This window comes from Hibiscus syriacus, unplaced genomic scaffold (genome assembly GCF_006381635.1).
Source record: "Hibiscus syriacus cultivar Baekdansim isolate YM2019G1 unplaced genomic scaffold, ASM638163v2 tig00111402_pilon, whole genome shotgun sequence".
NCBI classification, from domain to species: domain Eukaryota; kingdom Viridiplantae; phylum Streptophyta; class Magnoliopsida; order Malvales; family Malvaceae; genus Hibiscus; species Hibiscus syriacus.
This window is the reverse complement of record NW_024063082.1, coordinates 5,986,073-6,000,767: the sequence shown is the minus strand read 5'-3', so window position 1 is coordinate 6,000,767 and position 14,695 is coordinate 5,986,073. Positions and strand designations below refer to the sequence as shown.

Genomic DNA, 14,695 nt, shown 5'->3' with positions numbered 1-14,695 from the left:
GGCGTGCAAATTTGGTGTCACGCCGTCCAAACAAACCTTTAGTATCATTCATCCATTGCTGTATCTATGCATCTGCCACCCCACGCGCAATCAGTAGCCTCTTTCCTTCCTGCCAACTATATATATATATTTATATCCTCACTCTTTGTCTTTACATCAAACATTTCACCACTTCTCTTCTCTTGCATTCATCATCATCTTCTTTTCCACACACATATATATATAACAACTCTCTCTCCCTTTGCAAAACTAACACTGCCTTAAAAATTCTCTCATTCCAATCGTCCCGCAACAGTATATTCAAGGATCCCAGTATTTTCATCTTGTGAGTATTCATATGTGTGTGTGTTTAATGTTTATCATATATAGGAGCTCCCCTCTGCAATCTGCAGCACTGCGATTAGGGTTTGTCATGCATATAAATTCAAAAGTATATTGATTTCTCCTGGTTTGGTTTCTATATCATGCATTCTAGATCAAGTAACATTAATGTGGTAAGTGGATCTGAATTGGAATAAGCTGGAGAAGATGAAGCTTTGAGAACCCACCACCATCATCATATATAATGGTTTTAAAATAGAGGTTTAAAGCAATAGAACGGCTATATCTATGGGTTCGATTCCTAACATTTAATGAAACAAATTAGGTTAAGAGGATCATGCATATTAGAACTATCCGGTATCCTATCCGGAGCAATCAATTAAAAAAAAAGAGGCCGGCTATATCTAGGGAGGTAGTTTGTGGGGCGTGAAAGCATATTATCCACCAACACCACCACGGAGTGCACTGCACTCAAAGAAACACCATGCTTGTTTGTGCCAACAAAAAAAGTCAAGCTTTTCGGCACTAAATTTTATTCATTTGCCCCCGCCTAAGCTCATGCAACTCGACCAAACAGTAAACGTAACACTACTCTTAGGTTAAAACTTAAAGCCCATTCTTTTCGTTTATTTAGTGGATTCCATATAGCATGACATTCTCTGCTTCTTTCTTTTTATTTTATTATGGGATTGGGAAAAAAAAGCATGCAGAGGCCAACCAGCTTTGGGTCCCCTAAAGTTACATCTTAATCATCATTGATCACCAACTATATAATAAAAAGAAATAGCTACTCTTTTCAAGTCAAGAGTTGAGGAATGAAGCTTGCAATTGCATACATTATGACAATAACATGTATAGGCAAAACATGTGCGTTTACTTCCATTATCCTTTGTAAAATGCATTGGCAATTTCTTTCCTTCCAACTTGCCCTTGTTTTTAGGCTTACACCAAAAACTAACTTCAACCCTGTGTTTGTTGGGGCACAAATATATATATATATATAGGGATAAGATACTGTTACCTAATGTAGTTTTACACAAATTTAGGATTGTTACATGGTGAAAATAGATGGTTGAGATTAATGGTATGAAATGATAAGATATTCACTGAAAAAGAAAAAAATAAGGAATCAGTCTCGGTAATTTGATTTTACTAATCTAACGGTCCTAAATATATGTAAAACTAAAGAGTTTTACATTGTGTAAGTTGATCCTAAACCATATATATATATATTCACATAATCCCACACATTAATATTTTGTTCATGTTTTCCAGGAGTAGATCCATGATGGAATTGGAATCATGCGTGCCACCAGGCTTTAGATTTCATCCTACTGAGGAAGAACTTGTAGGTTATTATCTCCAAAGAAAGATCAATTCACTCAGAATTGATCTAAATGTTATTGTCGAGATTGATCTATACAAGATGGAGCCATGGGATATCCAAGGTAAATTTACTGAATAAACCTGTGATGTTTCTGAGATCCATTGGTTCTATCCTAGCTAGGGTTTGAATAAAGACATAAAAACACGCACGCATTCTTTTTAGTCCGATTCTTTTCTTTCTCTTAGTCATAAACTAAAGTAATCAATGTAATGATATATACATGACCATGCCATGACATAGGGTCAAAGAGATATTTTGAAAGATGATATGTTCACACTAATGTTCCAAAACCAGGTTTATCTATTGGCTAATACAAGTGGTTTGGGTTTGGTGTTGTGCAGCAAGAGGGAATGGAGAACAAAGCGAGTGGTACTTCTTCAGTTATAAAGATAGGAAGTATCCAACAGGAACAAGGACCAATAGAGCCACTGCAGCTGGGTTTTGGAAGGCAACAGGGAGGGATAAATCTGTGCTTTCAAAGAACAAAATTATAGGGATGAGAAAGACCCTGGTTTTCTACAAGGGTCGTGCACCTAATGGTAGGAAAACCGATTGGATCATGCACGAGTATCGACTCCAAACTTCTGAACTTGGACCGCCCCAGGCAAGTTTAATTTTTCATTTTTTTTTGAATTGTCTAGGACTCTGGGATGATTACATCTAGTATTTGTTTAAAATCTTTCTTAATTATTTACAACGGGCACTCACCTCACCTTACATATACATATATGTTAATGAAGGTGTTTATATATGAGTTTATTCCGATTGCAGGAAGAAGGATGGGTGGTGTGCCGGGCATTTAAAAAGCCAAGTTCTAATCAAAAGCAAGGCTTTGAAGCATGGGGCCATCATATTTCCATATCAGATCATATAGCAACTCCATCGCTTCTTCATCTTCACACGAATCAAGGATCAAGTTTTTATGAATCCTATGGTTCCAATAACCACAATTTTTTGGACAGCCAACAACAAGTCATCGAACTACCGCAAATGGATAGTCCCCCCATTACTGTCTCACCAAGTTTAGCAGAAAATGAAGTTTTCCGGTGCGAGGTAGAAAAGAGCAATAATAATAGCAGTCAAATACAAACAATCGACTGGAATAATTTTGACAACTTTTTCAACTCTCAGCTGATTGATACAACAACTTATCCATATCAAAGTACTGCAATATCACAATCCCAAAACGATGAACTAGAAGCTCAAGTACAACACCATCTGCTAGGTTGCTTCCATGAATCATAGCGGAAGAAGCAAAAAGTTCATCAACTGATTTTATGCTAGTATGCTGATTCATATAACTAAAACTCTTGTCTCAAATTAATATTATATATATATATATTGTAATTAAGTTTGAAAATCCTTGATCAGATTTACAAAAATATAATTGCAGTGTTAAAACTAGGTTACATATTGTAGTAGAGAAAGCATGGTTTTGTTATGATGAAGAGAGACTTCCTGCATGATATAGGGTGTACGCTGAAAGTTTTTAATTTTTAACAATTTATATATAGGGAGAGGGGAAGGAGAATTTTACTCATAATGGATACTGAACTTATACCCTAAGAGAGATGACAGGCCCAAAGGTTTCAAATCTACCCAAATTTCAAACACTAACTTGGAAGCCTGCCCAAACGAAATCCGTTATCTTCTCATATTTTCCTATTTTCAAGGGTAAATGTATATTTTGGTTCAAATTATAATTTATTGTTTAAATTTAATATGAAAATTTAATTTTCAGTTCAATTTGATATTTTTTATATAATTAAGTACTTAAATTTTAAATTTAAATTAAAACTTTTAACTTTTTGATTCAATTTATTACTTATGATTTTATGTCTAATTAATTATTATATTTAAAATAAAAATATATTTTAAATTATTTTAAATTATTTAGGTTCATGCGATCAGAATAAATTTAAGTTTAAAATAATTTAATTGTATGAAAAAAAAATTAAATTCAGATAATTAAATACATAAATTTAATCATTAAACCAAGTAAAAATAACAATTTGAATGGAAAAATCTAATTAAAAAAGTTTATGTACCAAATTGAACTATAAAACTAAGCTCAGGTATCAAAAATATATATTTACCTTGATTATAACCATGGCATGGGAGACAGATGGGTAAGCTTTATCTTCAACCACTAACAAAGTCCGGTGCTGATTCACAGATCTAGTTCCTTTGATGTTTGAACTTTGAAGACCAAAACTTAGAAGGAAGAAAAAAAGAAAATGCTTCTTCAAACGACAATCTCAGCTCGGCCTTTATATCATCGGAAGCATGCGTGCTTCTCAATAACGCAGCAGCACCTTCATCATTATTACTCGTTCCTCACATCTGGGTCTCTCAACTTCACCCGCAAAAACCTCTTTTCCCAGGTCAAAAACCACTGCCTTTTACTATTTCTTAATACCATTTATTTTCATAATTCTTCATGCCCTAGTTTTTACCTTAATCATCTCAACTTTTTCTACAAAACTCGGCATGCTACAGTAGTACATGTAGGAGGCAGAAATAGATAGATATGGGAATATAATACTTCAAAGAGAGGTCTATGTTCAGCGCATTTTCTAGGAACCATTTCTGGGGTTAAGAGGGTGGCTGTTTTTAGTTACTTTTAACCTTTAGGAGGAAACAATTGTTATTGGGCATGACATGAATTAGTTAAATATTCGAATTGGCTGTCCTAGGCTCATGCCATAGGAACGGTAGTAGGATTTTCTTTTAATGGTACGAACTTAAAAGTTTATATTCGAAATTTAAGGGTTACAGATATACAAAATTCCAGGGTACGAAATTAGATTATTAGTAAAAAATACAAATAAAATACTTAAACTATAAGGTAATTTGAAATTTCCTTGAATCCCTCCTCCCTCGGTACATCCCTGCTGCCTAGCACTAGTACTTGTATATAAACGCCATAAATATAACACCCTCTCTTTCTTTGCCTTTGCCTCTAATGGATTTATGCCAATTCTGATTGGCTCACTTGTATAGATTTGGAGTTTCTAAAATAATTTTATATAGTGGTAAACAAATAAAGGTAAAACGGAAAAAAGAAGAACTAGAAGGAAAGGTTTGATGCAAAATTTCCGTGCATTTAAAAAAAATGACAAGGTGTTCTCAAAATCAATTGTTCTTTCTTTTGTTGGTTAAAAAATTTCTCAGGGAAATAATTAGTAGCAAGGTAATCAAGCTGATGTGCATGTTTGATTGCTTCAATTGGAAAATTTTCCTAACAGAGGGCAAAAAAAACGATATTTACTTGTTTCTTTTACCTTTGTAAAGAACATTGGATAATGCTGCTTTCAATGGTCCAGGCCATTGTTAGGTGCTATCGTCAACCAGCTCTGAAAAACTCAGGGGCAGGCAATGGAGTGAATGACACTAAACTTCTCAACCTACAGGTAAGTGTTTTGTACTCTCTTAGCTCTGTTACCTACTTGGTCTTTCCCTTCATTTTCAGCTCTTTTGTGCATATTCAACTGTTTTTTCTTAAATCCTTAAAAAAAACTGTTTTTTCTTAAAATAAATTTAATTTATCATTTTTCTCACCACTATGACTTTAATCATTTCTACTTGGTGCTTATGCCTATGTATATTGGTCCAAATAAATGTCTTGACTGATCATGAGGAGTAAGGTTTATGAGTTTTGGGAGGTGTAATGTTGGTGAGCTGGGATGATGACGAGTGTTAAGCCCTATTTTAGTTGCAAGAGAGAATGTTCAAGCTTTTTTCAACATCATTGGCAATCTGGATTCAATCCTCATTGAATTTTAGCTTTGGTTTCTAACACTTTATGGGTCAAATAAGGGCTGAAGCTGACAGATTTAGAATTTATCTTTTAATAAGTAATTTTGAACTGGAAGTTTCAAGAAACTAAGCTATCTCAATCTATTGCCTTAAGATCAAAATTTGGTCGAAGGATTCAAAGTTTATGCTGTCCTGCTCAGAAGCCGTGCATTTCAATGGCACTTAGCTTCCACCAATGCGGAGTGGTGGTGGGGAGGCGGGGATGTCAGATATATTCAAGAAAATTCTAGACAGAAAGAGAATTCAGCTGCAAAGTTATCAATGTTTTTATGCTGTTTTTTAGTACAGAGAGAATCATGTTGACATTTTACCCCTTAACCTGATTATATTGGTGATGGTAACATTAATACTCATATGTGTTATATGCTAAACTAGGAACTAAAAGAAACGAAGTTAAATGGTTGCATGTAGTTTTCATTTATAGAAGGCCTAAATCATGCTATGGCATAAACACATAAAAAGGGAGTGTAACTTTTCTGTGGCTTGGACAATGCCCCATCTTCCATTTCCGTCCGTGCCTACTCTGTTGTTATATACCTACTCATGTCACGCTGTTGCGTATATAAAAAATTAAATGTTTGCTACATATGAAAATTGCAGTTTCAAAATTTTAATCAGGCTTTATTTTAGTGAATAGTGGTTAATATAAGATTCTCCGCTAACCCTGACATGATTTCTTATAATTTTTGTTTTCCATTTTTCAATTGATTGTGGATAAAGGCAGATGTTTCAAAAGGGAATGTCAGCAAAATCTTTTACCTCTACACGCTTTGATGGTAATTTCCATTCTCTTTGTTGCACTTTTTAGTATTAAGGTTGTTTAGCTGCTTATCATCCGTGAACGATGAACTTACATGGCATAAAGTGAGAAAGTTTGTACACTTCATTCTTGTTTCCTAGTATATCTAATACATAAAGGATGCGAATGTCCTTCCCTTCTAACATTTAGTCATATATTTTTTCAATATTTTTTCACCCAGCTGATAATACAAAACTTCATTTTTCTGAATTTTATTTGTATTGCATATTTAACTGAATAAACACTCGCTCCCTGCCAAGTCTCAACCTATCTTTTTCATATTTCCCATATAAGAAATTTGTCCTCAAATTTTCAAACTACCATTACTTTTTATGCTCTTTGCTTTCATAGCCCTTCTATGCCTAGATAAAGCCTACTAAGCGCTCAATACTTGGGTGACTCTAAAATTCAGGAAAACAAAATCCCTGATCACAAAGACAAAAATTCTCATAACTTGCATGTATTTGATTGTAGTATTCATATTTTCACAATTTTGCCACTCATATAGGATTTAAGTGGCTTAACATAAGCTGATTGAGTCTTAGCTCAATTGGCAAAAAAACGTTGCTATTGTAACATACAGGAGCATGTGGGTTCGAGGGCTTCGATCATGCTTAAGCATGTCGAACCCTTCGATTTATGGGTGTGAAGGGGTCTGGGTAGTTCAGGCATTTTGTATATAGAAATGGTGGATTAACATGATGTTTATTGCTTAAGTAGCGTTTTCCACCAAGCATTTGTGTGCAATCACTTGTTAAATATTATTTTGATGCGGTCCTCTTATGTGGTTATTTGATGGAACATCATTTGTCTTAATATTACCCTAACTAATATTCCTTATAAATAGTACATATGCAAAAATGTCATGGAGCCGAGCATTTCATTCTTGTGGAGTTTGCTTGAGTTGTGGTAAAACAGCAAGGTTTAATCATGCACTTTTAGATTTGTATTCTTCCTTTCTTAATCTGCCTTACTTTTAGTTGCTATGTTTTCAAAGCATGTTAAACAACATACAGCGATGCAAGCTACAAAATACTTTTACTTGCTATTATATATACAAAGATTTGAAGGGCAAAGGATACAATCACTAGCCTCTAGATTGTGGACATATGCTTTTTGTACTAGTTGGAATCTGAAACTCTTTCGCCGACAATTAACTATACTGCAATGATTAATGCAGTGATTAGTGGTAACATATATTACCCTTGTAAACTTAAGTGGTGTTATGTTGCACAAACTAACTATTAGCGCATCAGCTACCGTCTTTCCTGTTATTTAATTTAATGGCTATATTTTTTAACTATGACTGTCTAATTCTCACCCAAGGTTTTTGCCAAAATAGTAGATGAGAGACATAAAAAATAAATATTTATACTAAGATTCCACCATAATTGCTTGAATTAAATAATTGATGTCACCATTTTGTTGCAGAATCCTTGAAGAACCATCTGGCTATGGTTGATGACTTAAATGTGAAGAAGTCATTAGTTATGGTGCCTGCTTTCCTCTTTGGTCAAGCATTGTGGTTGATTTCTGCACAATTAGCAAATGCAAGTGAAATTACTAACGGAGATTCTGTCTACGAGATTGGAGAGTTGTTTGAGTTAGGAATCCAGCTATCTTATCTGCTTTTACTACTAGGTTTCCTTGGAGTCGGAACCTTCTTTGTAATCCGTCAAGTACTTGTACGTAGAGAACTTGACCTTTCTGCTAAAGAATTGCAGGTAAGAATCTGTTTTCCCATGCAAAAGAATGGTAATTAACTTGCTCTGCAATTATGTTTATTTTACATTTCTAAGTGTCTATGATGGTTAATTCTAGTTACCATAATAAAACGGAAAGCAAAATGGGTAAGACTTTCAACACTTTGTTCTTGGCGTCATGCTGAGCTTTCAGGAACAAGTCAGAAGTGGAGATGCCAGTGCAACTGAGCTTTTTGAGCTAGGTGCCGTTATGCTGAGAAGGAAATTTTACCCAGCTGCGAATAAATTTTTGCGTCAGGCAATAGAAAAATGGGATGGAGATGATCAAGATCTTGCCCAGGTATGATGTCATTTGGATCTTCCATATCTTACAAGCAGAATCAATTGGTTTTGTTTTGTAACTTGTTCTTTATGGAAATTGATATGATTGTCTTACCTTGCTGTTACAGAAAAAATATGCCAAACCATTTTCTGTATGAACATCCGTGCTTTTTAATCATTTGGATTATCATCGGCTGTTAACATGACATCATCATTCATTACTGAAATATTCTTCTCTTGTGTTGTGAATCAAGCGCTAATCATGTGTTCTAAAGGAAGAGCATTGTGAACCTCTCAGTTGGGACTTTTGTTATATATATATATATATATATTGATGGAAGCTTTGTAAGCATGAAAGCATTCTAATCTATTTTGCGAACCATTTCACAGGTCTACAATGCTCTTGGTGTCAGTTACGTCCGGGACGGGAAGCTCGAGAAAGGAATCAGTCAATTCGAAACTGCTGTGAAGCTTCAACCAGGATATGTCACTGCATGGAACAATCTTGGCGACGCATATGAGAAGAAAAAAGACTATAAGCCTGCATTGAAAGCATTTGAGGAAGTGTTGCTTTTTGATCCTAATAATAGGATAGCACGTCCGAGGCGAGACGCGTTGAAGGATCGTGTTGAAATGTACAAAGGAGTTCCTATCAAATCAAAAGACAGATGAGTTTTGCACATTTTTGGATCTGAATTTTGGACCATCTGGTTGTTCAAACAATTCAACACCCAGAAAAATAAATTATGTCGGTTCTTTATATTACTATTCTGTTAAAATATCTATGCCTCCATACCTTCTTATACAGCAGGTTCCTTTTCATCTACCACGGCAAGAAAACTGTAATTTTAGATAATTTTATCACGACGTTCTACTCTAATTTATGAATATCGGTGATCTTTAAATAGTTTGGTTCTCTATTGTGTTTTGCTTGTTGATGTAATCAAATATGTCTATATTTATCTTTTGTTTGAGATTTCGGATAATTTTTTAACATTTTCCTTATACGGTGTTTATATAATCTCAAGTAATTAGTCTTTTGTGTAGACTGTTATAAGAATATATCTTAAATTTGTGTTTTGTTTATGTTTACGATTGTAAATTTTTTTGTAATTTTAGATTTTTTTTAACAAACTAATTGCTTTTATTTGCATAAAAATATAATTAAAATTTCATTTCCGAAAAAAAAACTAAAAAAAAAGTACAATAAAACCATGAAATATAGCCTTAAAATTTAAAGTCAAGGCTAACACCACATTACCTACAACAGCAGCGCTTGAGAAATTCTGGGAGATACAAAAGGGAGGCCCATTACATAAAAATTTGAACTCACCATATCTAATACAGTCTAATGGGGTCCAGCCATTGCGTCTCCAGAGTTGAGGGAAACTTGATTTTTGGGATTTGGGAGAGCAAATATTGCCAGCAATGCGCTAACGGCAGCCACAACAGAGCCCAACACAAAAGCCGGTAAGTTTCCGCCACCAAAAGCTGCATCCAGGGGTCCACTCACCACCGATATTGTCATCTGTCAAATTTCCCAATTAAACATTAAACTTTACAATCATAATCCAATTAAGCCTTCTTTTCTTGGATTTTGCTTAGCTTAAGGGAAAGGAATCATTTGTGTTTACCTGTGGAATAACTATTGACAAGTTTAGCACTCCCAACGACAGACCTATAACCATCCAATTTAGTTACCATATGTACAAGTATTTCATAGAATACTATAAATATCTCATTTTAAAATCAGATATTTAAATAAAAAAAATTGGGCCGTTAAAATAATTTTAAAAAAATTATAAATATGGTTAATGTATAAAAGTGGAACCTTAATGTAGCATAAGCATATCAGCTACACCAAGAATTAAACAGTACGTACCTTGACCGCCACCTGCATCACTGCAATATATGGATGCCAATGCGAATGGAATGCTAAATGTTACCTACATCCAACATCATCACTTTTTATTTATTCTTAAATTATTCAAATAATTTAATTAACTATATGAAAACTGTACATAAAAATATATATCATGAGTAGTTTACATAAAATTAATTGATGACTTAAAAGCTGTCATATGTCCTTGTATAAATATTAAAAAATTAATTAAAACTATATGTGTCTCGTATTTAATTCTATTTATGGGTCTTTTAACTTCACTGATGGGGCACTAATTTCAAAATTAAAAATATATAAATGAGAAACTAATAATGAATTAAGCAGTAACCGGATAAGATAAGGTGACGTGGTAAAAATACTTGATGAGTCATGTTGTAGGTGTGCTCGTGATTCCAAAAAAGAAATCACGAATAATTAGTTAAAAGCGTTTTCAGTACGTAGCATCACACATTTTATTATTTGTTCGACGGTAACATCAAGCATTAATGAAAGGGTTGTGGATAAGTGTGAGGTAAAATGAGAAAAAGAAACTAACCGCCAATGGAATACCCAGCAATCCAATCAGTGCCAAAGCAGAGCCTTTGACGTGGGTTGGTGGACTGGTCAAGATTTGTGGTCCCAGTTTACCCCTCCAACCCTCCGCCGCTTTGGTAACCCCCACCGTCCCAGCCAAGCAAGCAGCCAAAATGAAGTTGACCACCCCCCACAAATTCTTAACCCCACCCATCAACCGGCTAACTGGTTCCAGCCCCAACGACGTAAAAGCCAAAACGATCGAGTTTATCATCAACCCCAACGCACCCGCACGCACTCCTTGGTCGTACAGTTTTTGTTCATTCGCGCTTCCCTTCACGTTCCCTCCGTATACCTCCACTCCCATCCAATCGGTGTCGTACAACAGGAATGGGAACCAGGCAATCCAGTTTAGGCAAGTCACCAGGAGCAATATCCACATTGGTTTTTTCAGCTTCTTGAATGCCGTCACTAACTCTCCGATGAACGCTCCGGATGATTTTCCTTCGTCTCCGTCTAAAGCCTCCTTGTTGGTTAACGGCGTCTCTTTCACGGTGGAGATCGCGGTTATCGTCACCGACATGAGGAATAAAATGTCGATGAGGAAACAGGTTTTGAGGTTCGCGCAGTATACATCACAGGCTGTTGTTTCTGTGAACGGCAGAAGTTTGTGGAGGTTGGAAAATGAACCGGCTGCGTAACCCAGAACGTTTCCGATAGCCATGAAGAAAGAGAACCAACCATTAGCGATCCTCATTCTCTTATGATCGTCTCCGGAAAGGTCAGCGAGGAAAGCACGGCACGGACCTTGTAACATGTTGTTAGCGACATCGAGGATCCAAAAACCAGTAACGAAGATAGCCACCGCTCTAGGCTTAGTGGGATTGTTGAGTGAATCGCCTGCTCGGTGGCCTATGTCTTTGGCAAAGCCGATGAAGAAAACAGCGACGGCGACGAAACATGCTCCGGCGGCAATGAAAGGTCGGCGACGACCGAGACGAGAGGTGCAGTTGTCACTGCTGTAGCCCACGATGGGTTGAACGAGGAGGCCAGAGATGGGACCACAAAGCCAAATGAAAGCAGCCCAAACGTGAGGAACACCGAGGGTTTGAACGTAAGGGGTTAGAAGAGAAAGTTGCAGAGCCCAGCCAAACTGAATCCCGGCGGCAATGGCTGAAACCACCACGATATTCCATAGCGGTCTTGGGTTTCCGTTTTGACCCGTCTCCATGGCGCTGCTATTCACAATTCAATCTTTATTATGAGAGATAAATTCTACTGATGATTTGATTGAGAAGTGCAATGAAGATATAGAACTTGTATGTATGTATTTGGATGGTGTGAGCCCTCAATCATAAATAATACTCCTACTAAGAGTCTGGTCAAAAATATTTTTCAAACTAAATTTAAGTTTATAAAATTATACAATATTCACACTTACTGTCACACATGATAATGATTTTTATTTATTTTAAGGATTTATGTAATTATAAAAATAAAGATTGGTCTTTACTTAGTATGGGTTGAAGGTTAAATACTTATTTTATAGAAAAGTTATAAAATCTTATTTAAATTAAATTGATTGTATTTAGTGGTTTTTATTATTTTAATCTAAAGTTTTCCTACCTAATTTTGGTAAAAAATCTATAAGGGTAAGTAACAAACAAATCTTATATATTTCTTACCAAATGAAGCAAATTCTATTTTTGTAATTATCCGTTGAAATTATACAACAGTCAAGTTAAAACAAAGGATTTATATTTTTTATATAGTACAGGATGATTAGAATGTAATACATGTATTAAACTTTGTTAAGTAATTGATTACATAATGACGTACATACCATGCAAACATAATTGCTTAAATTCATGACCTTTAGAGATGATAATATTTCTCTTTATCACCAAAATCAATCCATGGATTTAGATTTATATACTTATAAATGTATATTTTATAAAAAATGTAATTTTTTTAAGCGAGGAAATTAATACCATATAAGCTCCTTGATAATTAAGTAAGATGAATTTTAAATATATGATATATATATCTGCTAGCTGTTGATCCATAAGAGTGCGGTCTTAACTCGCTAGTTTGATATAAGATTAAATTGGAGAATCCGGACGGTTAATTAGCACAAACTATTAACCAAGAAAGGGAAATGATAGAATTATTTTCATATAAATTTTAATTCTTAAATAAATTAATATATGTGATATTAAATTATAAAAAAATAGATATAGAAGTATACTTGAATCTATCTTTGAATATATAATGTTAAATATTGAATTTTATTTTGATCTTTTAAATTAATACACGTGTATTTTAGAGAAAACACTTATTGTTACGACGATGAAATATTAGAAAATTTAACGTATATATAAATTAAAAATCATATATATGATAAATAACCTAGTACATTAACTTTAATTTTTAATTGATAAATCATCAATTAAAAATTAATTAAATTAATTACTTGGATATCTATACATATGTGACTCATACTTTTTTTAAGGGTAAAGTATAGTAATGGTCATTGAACTTTTCTAAAACTTTCATTTAGGTCCCCTAACTTTTAAAACTTGCAATATAGTCCTCTAATAATTAGTCCGTTTTCAATAAGGTCCCCAACATTTAGTCTGTTTGCAATATGATCCCGACGTAACCGGTCGTTTGACGCCGTTAGTACGTTTGCAATATGACCACTGAACTTTTTAAGTGCTTGTATTTAGGTCCCCTAACTTTTAAAACTTGCAACACAATCCTTAATTTCATTCTAAACCTCAAATTCATTTTCGATCTCAAATTTCCCTTTTCGCTTCTCTCTTCTCATTTCTAGCTTAACTTTTCAGTCGGGGATGCATGGGAAATTCTAATCTAACTTTGAATTATGTGGAAGTATTGAATAAGGGTCCATTGAGAGAAGACCCAACCAAGGGACTATCAGGACCATCAACGATTCAAGGTGTAATGTTAGATACAGATAATCTCAAGTGAAGCATAGATGTTCGATGAAATGCTTGTGAGAAAAAAATGGGGTTAGAAATGCAGAGTTGACAAATACTACTAAGATGAACTAAGTATCATTGTTGAAAATCACTAACAAAGTTGGAATTATTTTGTATAAATGGCATATAATAATTTCTTCGTTTAATCCTTGTGGTTAAAGATTTTCCAATAGATGATCAAATATAATGACATCCCAAACAGTGCATTCACCTCTCAGTTTCTTTTGCAACTCAAAAGGCATCATTACAGGGTCAAGTAGCTGTTCCAAATATACTATCATGTCATGATGCCTTTCGAGTTGCATGCATAATTGTCTTCTAAAGCTATAATTCAATACAATTCAATTGTAAAATTTCCAAAACATGTAAAAAAAATCCAAACCATTCATGATATACCAGTCTCATAATCAACATGAACTTATTAAAAAGAATACGAGCTCACATGATGTCGAAAACCACATGTCGGATCAATACAATTCCCAGTATACTAGTACCAACAGTCTCTTGGATTGAGCCTGACGATTTCACTATGTTGATACTCACAACCAATTCCCTGATTTAAAGAAAAACCAAAGAAGAAGATAAAAAAAAATTAGCCTATGGCCCTATTTTACTTCTATTTTGATGGACTGAATATCTTTCATAAGGATTACTAAAAGTTTTGATTAAGAATAAAGAAAGAAAATTAGATGGTTTTGGTTCAAAACTAACACTGAATATCTAGATCATTGACATGCAGTTCCAAAAACATAAAAATTTCAACAAAAAACACATAATGTGAGCTGAAAATGAGAAAGTGTGAAAGAGGAAAAGCTTACTTCCGGATAGCCCAAAAGAGAAAATAAAAATCTTCTTGCAAGTGAGGGGAGAGGCTAAGAAATAAACGCATCGGTGTTGCGTTCCAGCAATTATTTCTCAATTTTT

At 34.4% G+C, this 14,695-nt stretch overlaps 3 protein-coding genes across 5 annotated transcripts; 2 read left to right on the top strand and 1 right to left on the bottom strand.

Moving 5' to 3' along the window:
• The first annotated feature begins 1,583 nt into the window (after positions 1–1,583).
• Positions 1,584–2,955, top strand: LOC120162272 (NAC domain-containing protein 30-like). The gene is made up of 3 exons (XM_039172445.1): positions 1,584–1,769; positions 2,050–2,312; positions 2,480–2,955. The coding sequence occupies exons 1-3, from the start codon at positions 1,586–1,588 to the stop codon at positions 2,951–2,953; spliced, it is 921 nt and encodes a 306-aa protein (XP_039028376.1). The 5' UTR covers positions 1,584–1,585; the 3' UTR covers positions 2,954–2,955.
• A 930-nt stretch (positions 2,956–3,885) lies between these two features.
• On the top strand, positions 3,886–9,106 carry LOC120162270 (tetratricopeptide repeat domain-containing protein PYG7, chloroplastic-like). Of its 3 annotated transcripts, none has more exons than XM_039172440.1 (6): positions 3,886–4,092; positions 5,035–5,121; positions 6,252–6,303; positions 7,758–8,050; positions 8,223–8,369; positions 8,741–9,105. In XM_039172440.1, exons 1-6 carry the CDS (start codon positions 3,946–3,948, stop codon positions 9,020–9,022), a joined length of 1,008 nt encoding a protein of 335 aa, XP_039028371.1. In that variant the 5' UTR covers positions 3,886–3,945; the 3' UTR covers positions 9,023–9,105. The 3 variants fall into 3 exon arrangements, with proteins under 3 accessions (XP_039028371.1, XP_039028372.1, XP_039028374.1); XM_039172441.1 differs by having other exon boundaries at positions 3,955–4,092; positions 6,248–6,303; positions 8,741–9,106; XM_039172443.1 differs by lacking the exons at positions 3,886–4,092; positions 6,252–6,303 and having other exon boundaries at positions 8,741–9,106.
• Positions 9,107–9,664: 558 nt separating this feature from the next.
• Positions 9,665–12,033, bottom strand: LOC120162271 (sucrose transport protein SUC2-like). The gene is made up of 4 exons (XM_039172444.1): positions 10,789–12,033; positions 10,233–10,296; positions 9,985–10,028; positions 9,665–9,878 (listed from the first exon to the last, which is right to left on the bottom strand). Exons 1-4 carry the CDS (start codon positions 11,995–11,997, stop codon positions 9,699–9,701), a joined length of 1,497 nt encoding a protein of 498 aa, XP_039028375.1. The 5' UTR covers positions 11,998–12,033; the 3' UTR covers positions 9,665–9,698.
• Positions 12,034–14,695: the final 2,662 nt, after the last annotated feature.